The 14,650-nt window shown below is 39.3% G+C and overlaps 1 protein-coding gene across 1 annotated transcript; it reads right to left on the bottom strand.

Moving 5' to 3' along the window:
• Positions 1–385: 385 nt before the first annotated feature.
• Positions 386–14,218, bottom strand: hs3st3b1a (heparan sulfate (glucosamine) 3-O-sulfotransferase 3B1a). The gene is made up of 2 exons (XM_017461177.2): positions 13,339–14,218; positions 386–2,503 (listed from the first exon to the last, which is right to left on the bottom strand). The coding sequence occupies exons 1-2, from the start codon at positions 13,857–13,859 to the stop codon at positions 1,885–1,887; spliced, it is 1,140 nt and encodes a 379-aa protein (XP_017316666.1). The 5' UTR covers positions 13,860–14,218; the 3' UTR covers positions 386–1,884.
• Positions 14,219–14,650: the final 432 nt, after the last annotated feature.

Genomic DNA, 14,650 nt, shown 5'->3' with positions numbered 1-14,650 from the left:
CACACACACACACACACACACACACACACACACACACACACACACACATGCATACCATATGCATCCTGCTGCTGCTGGAACCAGATCTCCCTCACACTCTACAACATTTCCCTGAAAGATGACAACAAGACCACAGTGGTTCCCTACACTCCACATATTGTACACAGCTCAGTGGTCTTAGCTGTAACTCAGAGGAAACTGTGCATTACTTATGCTCATTAGCTGGATGACTTCATGGAACACATGATGGAACCCCACTGAAGTCACATATAACACTCAGTGGCATGTGCTTCAGTCCAAAACTATAAGACAGGGCAGTCTCCTTTTTGCCACACAAACCTGGCTGTTAATTACATGAAAGAAAACAAGTGGACAAGACAAAGAATCTTGGTAAAAATAGATTTATTTTATCATTACAGAAGAATACTGAAGCACAAAGTATTCACTGTCTCAGTCTCCTGACAGAATTTTTGTTCAAGTTGGAAAAAAAACCCCATTTGAATACCACAATAAATAGAGTATTCGATTTGAACAGCTTACTCTGGAAAGCCATAAGAAGAGAAAATGTAATATCTTTAATAGGGTTGAATAAAACTCAACCAACCATACATTAATGTTTAGAAAATATTTGTCCAAAGAAATAGCTTTTTCCTTTTTTGTTGTGCCTGAAAATAGAACTTATGGCTTAAACTGAGCAAATCCTTTTGATGTAGATCTTCAAGTCATGGTGATTCTCTGTTAACATAAACTATAATAAATACAGTGTGCTATGAAATAGCAAGATCAATGTTATGTTTTTCTGTTTTCCCAGAGAATTTAAACCATGTCCTCTGATCGCACTGAATCAAACCATTTATGTTTGTGACAAACACGGCTTAATCAGCATTTCCGTTTATTTATTTATTTTGTTTAGTTCCAGAGTCTATTTCTGAGGTCATCCAAATAGGTCCGCTGGTCCCGCTCTGATCTGCCAAAGAATTTGGGAGTATTTGTCCTCCTTATTCTGTTCTTCAACAAAATACCAAGGACATGACATTATAACCTCCTCTCCCAAGTAAGAAACACTCCATTATTGTATGGAGAGGTTTGTTAACTCCCTGGTCAAAGGTGTTGCACATTTTGGCAACATTAGACCTAGTTTAAATTCTCAATAGTTCCCAGGCTTCAGGTAGAATTGTTCACTCATTAAAAATATAATTATTTTAAAAAATTATAATCCATAAGCACATTAAGCACTGTTGCCAACTAAAGTCAGTTCAAATGTTATTATGAAATCTTTCCAGGGTTTAATCAATATAATAACTGACTGATATTTTTTCCTAGAGCTTTGGTCTGTCCTATTTTTTCATCACAATTGGTGTAGCATTTGTTGTGTATCATTTAGTGTATTGATTGGCCTGAACTAGTAGTGGATCAGCTGGCACCTAAAACGGACCCATACTAAAAGACCATTTCTCTGAGATTAATCAAAAGATGAGAAAGGATTATGGGATAATGGTCTCCTGGAAAAATTTGATTAGGGTTTAGAATGCATGGCTTCTAAGGATAAGAATTGTATGGACATGAAAGAGACGCTATTGCTTGATGGATGGACTGAAGAAAAAGAACATGTTCTCTGGATAAGACTGGCTCACTCTTTACCCGTTACTAATTTCATTGTGCTTTTGTCTTCCTTTTGGGGACGTTTCTCCTCATTTGAATTCCTATTGGTACTTCGCTACAAAATTCCCAATTTGGTAACGCAATTACACAAACCTATTAAATAATAAGCTCACCAATTTCCATAAAAATGGAATGACTGCAATAAATTAGAAAAAATCATAAAATAGACTTCTGTTCTTTTTACACAAATAAAATCTTTTACAAAGTTTTTTTTGTCATTTGTCAATCCCAGCCAAAATCTTGCCCAGTCATGAGGTAAAATTTTTTGTTAAATGGCTTGTAGAAGTCTTGCAGTTGATGCACCACAGTAGGGTGAATGTTTGGGTGGGTGCGCCCTTTGGTTTTGCCCAGGCAGTGGGGCTTGGTGTTGCTTGCTGGCTTCTTCAGGCATGGGAAGCCCTTGGCTGGGTTGAAGTGGAAGTGTTTCTCAGTGACCAACCTCCTCAAGTGTAGGAAGTCCTGCACATGTGCCATCTCACCAGCTGGGTCGGTGATTAGCCGCTCACCACTCACAAACAGGATCTGATTGAGTGGGAAGAACTGCAGCCAGCGCTTCAGGTGCCGGGCGTACATACCAATCTGCAAGGCACTCCATGTGGCGTCAATCACACCTGCTGTTGCATTCTTGAAGGTCAGGCTCTCAAAGGAGGGTATGTCGGGTTTCTTGGAACGTGTTTGAGTGTAGTCTGAGATGGCTCGTGTAACTGGGTCCCGCACCACCACAATCAGCTTAGTGTCCTTCGACATGGCATAGATACGGGCTGGGACCTCCTTGGTCACAAAGTAGCTGGGGGTCTTTTCCATGGTGATTTGGCCCTCAATAGTCTTAGGCATCAGCTCTCTAGAACACAATACAATGGTGTTAGCAAACAAAGATGAATGCTGTAAATATCAACAGGAGTATTCCAGTTATCCACATTCTTCTGTTTCTGCCTCCAAGCTACTTGCTTTCTCAGCGACAAGATGTAGTAGGTTAATCCTGCTCAGATGCTAGGGCAGTATCATGTGGAAATGAGTTTTTATGATGCATAACCAACTGCCACTTAGAAAAATCAGAGGCTCTATAAAGAACTGCCAGCACACTGAACTGTGCTTTGAGATTTAGCAGAGGCAAAGACCTACAGTATGTGTACCATCTGTCTCACATGGAACCCAGAGTGGTGATGACACACCTCATATGGAGTTATATTTAGGCACAGGAAGAAAAAAAAAAACAAGTGTCCTCTTATGTTCATGTTAATTTAACTCATATACTTTGGTTAATTATCATTAATGACATCATCTCTAGGTTTCCACATGAGCTAGGTTTCCACATGAAAAAATGAGCTCATTGCCTCACTTACAATATCCATGATACAGTGCCTTACAGTATGTTTTTTGGACCATTAAATGTGCTATAGCTGCTATAAAGTGGTATAAATGCATCTTAAATATGTTGCAAACATTCAGAGTGATTCACTCACTTACAGTCTAAACAGCTATCTCAAATATTCCAAGATGAAAATTGTCAATTGGCAGCAACAGCGGTCCTTTGAGATAAATGCATGAATTTCATTAGATGGAATCTCGTTCATATCTGAGCCTGTGTAATAGTTATTCCCTTGCTGGCTCAGTCAGCAGGGTCAGACTGGTCCTATAATTGGGAAACTAGTGCTTTAACTTTAGCCTGCATTGAGGGAATGGCTGATGCAGGCCAAGGGGGATTTAGGCAGAGCTACGTGCTTTCCAGCATCAGGCAGATCCACATGGCTAATGTGGCGGCAGAAAACTCCAGAGACAGACAAGGAGTGAGATAACATCAAGCACTACACCTGGGCACTATGATATTGATTGAGATATGTTAACATCATGATACACTTTTCTAAATTTTGTGTGTAGTGGCAGTTATCAGTGTTTCTACACCTAAATCTGTTACTAACTGAAACAAGTAATGGATTAGATTTTAAAATATATTTTGTATAAGTTGTACCTATTTCCCCCCATGTCCTCTTTAAGTGCATTATTTGCATGAATATTTCAGGGTTTTAATCAAAATTGCCCCTGTGGTTAAAACAAAAGGAGAGACAACAGTCCCAGAACTGTCGATGTGGTTACAAATGGCATTTACAGACACCCGTTGGCAACTGCTAGTAACCTCTATTGCAAAATGAATGAATAAATAAATAAATAAAATAAAACATTTAATAGATGGTATCTTGCCACTTATATGGAGATGAAGGAATGGTGGACAGAAGGAAAGAGAAGAGTAAAGACTACATTATATTATAAGGAGTCAAGGGAAAGGAAGTAAGTGCACCAGGATGAATTGCACTGAGTAGTCCTCCTTAATCGACTGCCACATTAAACACAGCATGGTGTATATATTCCCATGTAATCTTCTGAACCACTCCTCTCTCATGCTCCCTATCCATCTCTCCTCTCAAAATCTCTCTAGACCATTATCATTATCACAGAGGCTGAAAAAAAGCACCAAGCTAATGAGAGAGGGGCATGTGGGAGAGCAGGCGGCAAATCAGTATCGCTGCAATTATCCTCCCCATCTCTTGGATACACAACCAGCGTGCTGGGGGCTGTTTCTGGCAGCCCGAGGGACTCAGAAACTTACTACAGATTCAAATTTACACTTAGTCCCTAAGCAAAACAAACATGGATTAGACTTCTCCAGACAGGCATCTTAAAGACAAAATGTGATAATCAATGTAGCTAAAGATATTAAGCTATGTCTAGCATTTTGTTTAGTTCAACTGAGAAATGATAGTAAAGATAGCTTCTAAAGCTCATTACTTAAAAACAAATTAAATATGCTCTAATCTGTGTGAAAATTGGTTGTTTGATTTACATGTTACATGCTAAGCTTTGTACTAGTTTTGTAATGCAGATTAGTAAAGCAAGCTATTTGTACTAGCTCGCCAGAGGCACCAACAATTTTACTTCCTACCAGCCTTTATTTTGCTTTGTAATATCTCTACACAAATTTAATGACAGGTCGTAAAAGGAATTAAATTGTGAACAATGAAGTGAAATGATTCAATCATTTTGTTTTACCGCTTCATACCTAATTTGCATAAAATTGATTCAAATGCTGCTTGTCATGCTGTAGATTTGTCACTTCCAGTATGAAATTAGGTTAGCACTCGCCCTCACTTTCACATAGGATATAAATCTATAAGGTGTGCATATTTTGGTTTGCATAGTTTTGGAGTTGTGTTGTGTCTTGGGAGGAGGTGAGGAATGTCTGCAGATCTGGATCCTGGAAAGCTAGTGTTTGAAGAGCTGTCTCTAAAACCCGTGTTTACATTAGCTGCTATCAGGTCGCACGTTCAAAGGTTTAAGTAGGAGTCTTTAAGTGCGCTGAGTGTTTGGTGGTGTGAAGTTCACTCAGAATGCTCTAATGAGATGGTGAGAGGGTGGCAGAAGTGGCAAAGCACTAATTTGCAGCAGAACACAGGCCTTCACTGGGCAGTTATTATGCTAGCAGAAATCCATGCTAGTGATACTGTAGTTCAAGAGAGGCTTTATGTCCTTGAATACATACAGTTGCAATCAAAATGATTCAACCCCCATTGCAAATCAGGTTTTTTGTCAATATGTACAGACTTTCAGCTGAAAATGCAACTTATATTGAAACCTCAGTGCTGTTGCCACCAAGTCTTGCTGCAGGTGTTTTGCAGTCACTCGAGGGTTTTTCACAACATGCCTTCTCAGAAATCTGGTTGCAGCCGTTGATGGCGTCCTTTTTCTGCCCCAGACTTCTGCTGGAGAAGTCTCCAGCAAAAGTCTCCAGCAAAATTATTCAACCCCCTGAATACAATCCCTCAGAACAGCACGAATATGCAAAACAGGTGTTGTCTCAAGCACACCTGATGCAACTAATCAAGGGCTTCATTCCTTGCACCAGGTTTGCTTGAGCTGGAGCACATGAAATACCTGAACTGGCTAGGGGCAGAAAATGTATGAAATACCTGGATGGGGGAGAAAAGGACACTATCAATGACCGCAACCAGATTTCTGAAAAGGCAGGTTTTGAAAAACCCTCGAGTGACTGCAAAACACCTGCAGCAAGACTTGGTGGCAACAGACACTAAGGTTTCAGTGAGCACAGTAAGGCATGTACTAAACGCAGAAGGTTTCTATGCCAGAACTCCAAGTCATACATCACTACTGACCCAAAAGTAGCTCAAAATCATATAAATAAGCCACAGAAATTTTGCAATTCTATTCTGTGGAGCAATGAAACAAAACTTGAAGTTTTTGGCAGAATGGATAAGCAGTATGTCTGGAGAAAGAAGAATGAGGAAAGAACACGCTGTCCACAGTCCAGCATGGTGGTGGCTTGGTGAGGCTCTGGGGCTGCTTTACATCCTCTGGCACTGGAAACCTGCAGCGTGTGGAAGGCAAGATGGATTCATTGAAGTATCAAGAAATCCTAGTAGAAAACATCATGCCTGTCTGTGAGGAAGCTGAAGCTTGGGCCTCATTGGACATTCCAACAGAAGAATGATCCCAACCATACCTCAAATTCCACCAAGGCCTGGTTGCAGAAGAAGTCCTTGAAGATTCTACAGGGCCATCACAGTCACTTGATTTGAACCCCATAGAAAATGTCTGCTAAGATTCCTCAGGAACGCTGCCAGAAGCTGTGCATCTAGTTTGCAGAAGATCATAACAGCAAAAGAACTCTACTAAGTACTAAAGATGCTTGCCATGAAGCGGTTGAATAATTTTGAAACTGGAGAAGTCATTATAAGTGGCATTTTCAGTTGAATTTGGGGAAGTATTCGTTGTGTTGAACTATTTCAACTGTTTTTTTTTTTTATTTGTTCATTGAAAACAGCTGAAAGTCTGTAAATTTTGACAATAAACCTGATTTGCAATGGGGGTTGAATAATTTTGATTGTAACTGTAAGTAGCCTTTTCTGCACGTTGCTTTAGGGTAAAATGTAACCTGATTACATGTTCATGAGACACAATGCAGTGGCGGTGCATGAAAAGACAGGTGTGTGTGTGTGTGTGTGTGTGTGTGTGTGTGTGTGTGTGTGAGAGAGAGAGAGAGAGAGAGAGAGAGAGAGAGAGAAATAAAGAGTGTGTGTGCATGTGTGTGTGTGGGGGGAATTGGAAGGCATTCCTCTAAGAACATCCTTCTTTGTTCAACCACACAAGAGGTGACATAAGGTGGTGGTATGTAGCCACTTCAAATAATCTGACAGTTTCTTCAGGACATGTTCCAAACCTGAATCAAAAACAATGTGGGCTGGTGGGGGCTGCTTATGTCTACATTATGTCACCTTGTCATTTGTGTGTATCTTGTCATATCATTTTTCTCTGCTCCCACCTTGAGAAAACACCTCCTGTATTCCATGACTACACCGCATTTCTTGCAAAATTTTCCATTAAAGTACAATTGCAGTTTCAAGGCCGGAACCATCAGTTGTCTCTGCTTTAATAAGGGAGAAAAATAATCGTTAGAACCTACCTATATAAAACTCTCAAAATATTTTTTGTGAATGTAATCAGGGATTGTTAATGATGAATGATGCATCTATTACTAGAACAGTCAAACGCACAGCCCATGGGCTAGACCAGTCCATTAAAGATTCGAATCCAGCTCACCAAAATTAATTTAGAATCTGTGTTTTAAATTCAAATTGTCTTTGGGATCCTTTAAATTGAAAGATTAAAAACAAAAGTCTCTGTTATTCCACTACTGGGCCAAACAGGGCAATAAACCCAGGGCCATGAGCTCATCTACTAAAAAATGTGTTAATGTAATGTGCTAATGGAACTACATTTATTGGTTTCACAGCAATGGGATGAATATTTATACAATCCCAACTTATTTGTAAATTATTTTGCTAACTATGTACATTTTCCTTACACTGCAATAACGTAGCTTTAAGATAAACACTGATAAAGGAACAAAACTAAGAGGAGGTGTCGATGTGTTATTATTCTGCTAAACTCGTCAGGGCAACTCGAAATTGAATTGAGTGTAATGTGGCCTGTTACGTAAAATGAGTACAAAACTATTCGAACAAGACATAAACAGGATAAATAAACAGCAACATTTTTTTGAGAAAATATTCATTTTGATTCAGACTGTGCAGTGAGTATGAGGTCAAGCCTTAGATGTAAATTCCATGTTGGAAATGTGGAAACATATTTTTCAAGTCAAAACAGTTCCTAAAAACCTATTAAATCCCTATATTTATATTGCATTGGCATAATATTTTATTACTTTTACTAATAAAAGTAATAAAAATGGTTGCTGCCACCACCATGCTTCACTGTAGGGATGGTATTGGCCAGGTGATAAGTGGTGCCTGGTTTCCTCCAGACATGATGCTTGCCATTCAGGCCAAAGAGTTCAATCTTTGTTTCATCATGGTCTGAGAATTTTGTTTCTCATGGTCTGAGAGTCCTTCAGGTGTCTTTTGACATACTCCAGGCGGGCTGTGGCTTATGTCTGGCCACTCTACCATTCAGGCCTGATTGATGGAGTTCTGCAGAGATGGTTGTTCTTCTGGAAGGTTCTCCTCTCTCCACAGAGACACACTGGAGCTCTGTCAGAGTGACCATCAGGTTTTTGGTCACCTCCCCGTCTAAGGCCCTTCTCCCCCGATCGCTCAGTTTGGCCGAGCGGCCAGCTCTAGGAAGAGTCCTGGTGGTTCCAAACTTCTTCCATTTACAGATGATGGAGGCCACTGTGCTCATTGGGACCTTCAATGCTGCAGAAATGTTTCTGTACCCTTCCCCAGATCTGTGCCTCGATACAATCCTGTCTCGGAGGTCTACAGACAATTCCTTGCACTTCATGGCTTGGTATGTGCTCTGACATGCATTGCTAACTGTGGGACCTTATATAGACATATATATATATATGCCTTTCCAAATCATGTCCATTCAACTGAACTTACCACAGGTGGACTCCAATCAAGTTGTAGAAACATCTCAAGGATGATCAGTGGAAACAGGATGCACCTGAGTTTAATTTTGAGTGTCAAGGCAAAGGCTGTGAATACTTATGTATATGTGCTTTTTTTGTTTATTATTTTTTAATAAATTTGCAGATTTCAAACAAACTTCTTTCACGGTGTCATAATGGGGTATTGTTTGTAGAATTTTGAGGAAAATAATGAATTTAATCCATTTTGGAATAAGGCTGTAACATAACAAATTGTGGAAAAAGTGAAGCGCTGCGAATACTTTCTGGGCAGATGAGGCAGTCCTTTTGATATTCACCCAATTACTGATCTATATAGAAATGAAAAATGACACTGAAAATTCTTGGAATATTTTCCCCTGTAATTTAAGTAACCTAATAATTGTCCCTCTTAAGCTTACCAAAGAGTAGCCATGAAAAACAGGGCAGATATTTAAAAATTCAACCTCTTGCTGTGATTAAAGTGCATTTTCACAATTTTGAAATTTGAAGAACTGTGTCGATTATGCAGAATGTCAAGTTAAATATATTCATTTTTTAAAATTAATTATTATGATTTATTAAACTGACTGGCAGTAGTCTGGCAGGCTATTTGAAACATGGATAAGGGCCACATTTGGTCTGTAGGCTGCCTGTTGAATATGTCTGCTGTAAAGAGTGCAGCAAACACTTTATCTGTAAATCCAATCTGGACCACTATAACCCTACTCAGCAGAGGAGTACATTTTCTACATAAATATGTGTGAGAATGAAGAAAGTTCCACTATCTAGGATTTATAAAATGTTTTCAGTTTTGTTAAAACTGAGAGTTTGTGCTGTGTTCATCAAAAAAAAAAACACTTTCAATCCTCCTGAACACATTTGCATACAAAGTGAAGGAAGAAACAACACAATTCACTCTAATTGCGTGCTCTCTCTCGCCAGGGTTAATGCAGACCTCATGGGATCTGCCACCTCCTTTTGACAGCCCTGGCTGCCTCTGCTGAGCTCTCAATAGAGTCGCTCTCAATTTACTGCAAGCATCTGCTGCACTCTCACACACACACATAGTGCTGCTTGTTTTAATACACTCCTCAGAAAATGTGAAAATGAACAATGTTTATATAGGTGTAATATTTCATATTATGGCTCTTTGTCTGAGTGAACACTTCAATGAAATGGAGCACACCAATATATTAACATCTAAAAGTAACATAAGTAATTAGTGCATTGTTGACTTTTAAAAAGTCATGATAGGGCATGAATGGCACATCTTTCACTGAAAACCCTGCTGTGTCCAAAAGCTTCTGCAGAAACACATGGATGCCTTCGCCATGTTCCGCCAACAGTGCAAGTCTAGCTGAATGTCTCCACAGGGGGCACTGGCTCCTGACCACATGCTCCTTTCTCCAGGCTTCTGTCTAAGAACTATTCAACGGGGCACACTGGATAAAGGCAGCCATCCGCATCTCTAGCTCATCCAAGTGCAACCAGTGGGACAGCACTGTTTATTCCTCCACAGAAAGAGCTTAAAAGGAGAGCAAGTCATATTTTCCTCAACTTCCTAAACGTTTATGTTCGCATGTGGCAGTACTGACTGTAGATCTTCGAAAACACGAGGTGTTATTGCAGTTCACGGGGTCACATAGGAGTTACAAGTGGGGTAGACTAACAATGAAAGCTGTGCTGTGAGCAGTCATTAGGGAGCTTTTATTGTGTGAGTTGCCGGTGGAGGTCAGGCAGCAGTGCATGGCCCTGACAAGGCTTCCTCATGCAGAGATGGTTTAATTAGACAGCAGTGTTGGCTTAGGGAATGGGACAGTCTTTAGAGCAGTGAACATGCTGCTGCCCTGAACTTGCTGGTTTTGAGGCTGATCGAGACATTCAAACTGTTAGTACAACATTCAATCCAGAGCACAGCAGCGTCACCAAAACATAAGGCTCAACTGTAGAAAGCATTTTTTCATTACAGATGTTTTCTTTACATGACTTAGAGTTACATATAGTTGATGGTTCTTTTTTTAGTTCAATAGGCCTTATCTCTTTGAGGGGTTACAGAGACAGATGGAAACAATCCAGCTGTGTGTTTGTCTAAAGCAAACTTCACAGTTAGATTCAGCTAATGTTGAGAGCAAAGTCATCACCTTTTCCTCTCATCACACAAACAAAAATCTTTCACGCACTAAAATGATTCCTCAAAAATGATGAATCTCTCTATACATAAGGAAAGGGTTAAAGGCTGACCATAGCCTCTGTCTGATTCAGACTACTAATGAATATGAAACCAATAAGCCATACTTAGCAGACCTTTGTGTTTTACTGTCCTGTAACCACACAAACTGTAAAACTTCTACACACTAGCCACAAGCCGTTAAGCTTCATGAGCGATTTGAAAATCTGGTGCTTGGTTTGTTATAGCCAGATTCTGATTTGCCATGAGATGGATGAACATCTTAAATACATCTGTGTTACAATGAAAATTCCATGGCTCATTTTATCAAGAGTCAGTACTGTAGAAGTACCCCATGCTACAATACAATTTCGAATGTTAAGGCAACAATACCATTAAATCTGCTGTGATACAATGTGGTTTTTAGCCTCCGATCAATATGTGATCATTCAGAATTTGGAGTAGGTGTACCATTCACAAAGAATGATGATGTAGTGAAGAATTATTTTTAAAGTATATTTTAAAATTAGCATTATGGGCAAATCATCTTGCTAGATTATTAAATCATTTACATATTAGTTTAAAATATTTATTATTTTATTACACACCAGTTGTTTGTCCTTTTTAGATAATAATTGATTTATAATCAGTTATAACTGAGAATAATCCATTTATAATTGTTGTATTTGAATCGTTGCCTTTGAAATTGATGCATCAATCCATAGTGTCAGATCGTTATACCCCTAAAGACAGATATAAAACCAGATCTCATGTCACTGCATGAGTTCATTAAGTTTAATAGACAAATAAAAATTCTTATTCTAATGAATGTGCTTAGTAGAGGAAAGTGAGGGTCAGACTAACTTATAGCACTCGGTGTTGTGCAAGAAAAACTGACCATATGCTACATTACACAGTCAGTGTGTTTGCATAGGTTGTGTTTGTTTTACGATTACAGAAGTTCAGTTTAGGTCTGAATCACCGATACCAGACTTTGCTCTGTGTGGGAAGAAATATTCTGAGAAGAGTGCATCCTGCACACAAAGTAGTGTGTGTGAATGACCCTGTCTCATCAAAAGCAGTATTTCTTTCTAAGGCTGCCAAAGTAGGATTTCCTGTACCTGCTACAGGATTATATTTCAGTATCTTTACCTGTACATGGACTATCTACAAGACAAATGTGACTAACCGTGAAATGAGTAAGTGTTCAAAATAAAACAATGATCCCACAAACTTAAAAAGCTAGCACAAAAGGATGATGAATCATAATATGCTAGCATTTTTAAGGTGAATCATGTCCGCCTGTATGACACGACATCCAAAACGGTCAATTGTCTCCAACTCTATAATAATAATAATAATAATAATAAGTTACAATCAGGAACAAACAACAATTGACCATACAGACAAGAAAATTCCAGAAAGTCAGGCATCATTAGTAGAGAGGTAGTGTTGGGAAAAGAGAAAGGATTTAAACTGTGATTTAAACAAGGAAATGGAGGATATGTTCTGGAGATTCTGGCGGAGTGAGTTCCATAACTTAGGCGCAGCTACGCTGGAGGATCGGCCACCGCCAGTGGAGAGACGGAATTTAGTGACAAAGAGAAGTCCTAGGTTTGATGAGCGAAGGGAGCGTGTTGCTGTGTAAATGTGCAGTCACAAAAGTATTGGGGTGCTAGACCACTCAAGGCTTAGAAGGTGAGGAGCAGAAGTTTGAATTTAATGCGACAGGAGGAAGGCAGACTAACTAGTACAACTATATAGTAACAGGACAGGACATGCTTTAATGTAGGCTATAATGACTTCGACACCATCATACCTTTTCTGGGATATTTTTTCACTGTTACATAAGTGGGTGTTAAATATTAATTTTATTTATTTATTTTTAAAGCATTGAACATATGCATCACAATTCTTATTTAAATCCATCAACAATAATATTTAACGCCAAATGATACTTTAATTAAATGCATTTTCTTTTATTAAAGCAGCCTGTCTGTTATTTAATCCACTGGAATTAATCTGGAGTGGAGGTTTGTCAGCAGAATTGCCATATGTTCACAGTCTTAAATGCTTCATCAAATCCAAATTTAAGGGGATACTTATTTAGGGCCAGTCTTCGTCATCATCATCATCATCATCATCATCGTGGGGTTGACATAATATTATAATCAGTTTATAATTACAGCGTTGACAGACAAATAGTTTGTAATCACACTGTGTTCACTAGGTATTGAATTTGTATTAACTGCATTATTTAATAAACTGGTACACTCTCAGAAACAATGGTACCAAACTGTACTGTTTCTTGTTGCTGGGGTGGTACCATCAAGGGTGCATGTTGTGGACCTTTCTAATGCATCTTTACCTAGGATAGTGCAACTGGTGTAACTTTATCTAGCTACTTTGAGTAGCAGTCTTGTATGTAGGCCTAGCTGAAAATATGTTTTTAAGGTTTCCAGGTAGAATACTAAAGATACAGAATATTGATGGTACCATCCCATCTACAAGAGAAAGTACAGTTTTGTACCTTTATTTCTTATAGTGTATAATAGCAGGCTAGTGTTGTTCAGGAAGTCACTCTCACCTGTACCAGTCGAGTCCTTTATCGTAGTTCCGGTCAAAGAAGTGCGGCTCTGCGCCCACAGCCCTGATGTCAGGGTGCACGCGCAGGAACTCGAGCAGCGCGCGCGTGCCGCCCTTTTTCACCCCGATGATAATGGCCTGGGGCAGTTTCTTCGTTTCCGTCCCATTGTAGGCACCTGTCGCTCCTGTCCCGTCTTCCACAGCCGTTAGCTCAGCCTTGCTCTCATCCCACTCGTCTGCTCTGCTGTCTGGCTCGTTTTTGTTGTTTAACAAGTCCCTCGAGTGGGCTTTGGCGTAAACATCCCTTCCCGAGTTGATAAAGGAGTCCACAGCAGTCTCCGGCTTCGTCCTCATCCCAGCCGAGTCCACCGCGAACCTCGGCACTAAAGCGCAATAACCAACGCAGCAGTAAAGCATGTACGCCCAAAGTGTCAGCATGATGCATGCAACCAAAAGTCTACTTTTTCCCAGGTGAAACGAAATAGCGCAGGAGGTCTGACAGAACAGTGAACTATACTCCATAAGAGCGCCGCTTACGCGTCAGCGTCCCGTTACGCATGGTGGCAAACTTGTGTCTCCCTAACCCCCACAGAAATCCTCAAGACATGTAGACATTGCCTTAAGTCAGAGTGCATTCCCTGCGAGATGCTGAATTCATGACATTTTAGGACAGCATGGAGTGGCAACAAATGTTGAACTTATGTGTGGGAGATGAGGTGCCCCGTTTCCTCCCAGTGAACAACGAGTGTGTAGCGCGCCTGGCATCATAAGCGCTCAGTTAAAGGGGGAGGAGTTAGCGCACTCAGAGTGACCAATCAGAGCCAAGGACCGAACGCATAAACATTCCTTATTATTATACTGTATCATTCCAAGTAGCCTTCAATCTAAAAAAAAAAATTAAATAAAAAATAATAATAGACTAATCTCATAATACGAATGTAAATAAGAAATAAAATTAATAATTAAAAGTTGCTTTATATTTAATTAAGACATACTTGTTTTAAGTTCTTTTCTACTTGTCTTTGTTTCATTTTCATACTTATTTTCTAATTTTATTAGAATATTTTTTTTTTAAATCGAGGAAATACTTGCTATATCAGTTCCATATTTGGAACCAGTCAATTGGAAATATAAAATCATCCTCAGAATTTTTTAGTTTTAAAGATGATCTTTAAAGCAAAGATGACCTACAAGCAATATTGTAGGGTATTTATCACTAAATCAATTTCTATTTGCATACTCCATTATTTACTCCATACTCTACTATTATTATTATTATTATTATTATTATTATTATTATTATTATTGTTGTT

The sequence above is a fragment of the Ictalurus punctatus genome, chromosome 2 (assembly GCF_001660625.3).
Source record: "Ictalurus punctatus breed USDA103 chromosome 2, Coco_2.0, whole genome shotgun sequence".
NCBI lineage: Eukaryota > Metazoa > Chordata > Actinopteri > Siluriformes > Ictaluridae > Ictalurus > Ictalurus punctatus.
Note: the sequence above shows the minus strand (reverse complement) of the source record. Positions and strands in the feature narration are given on the sequence as shown.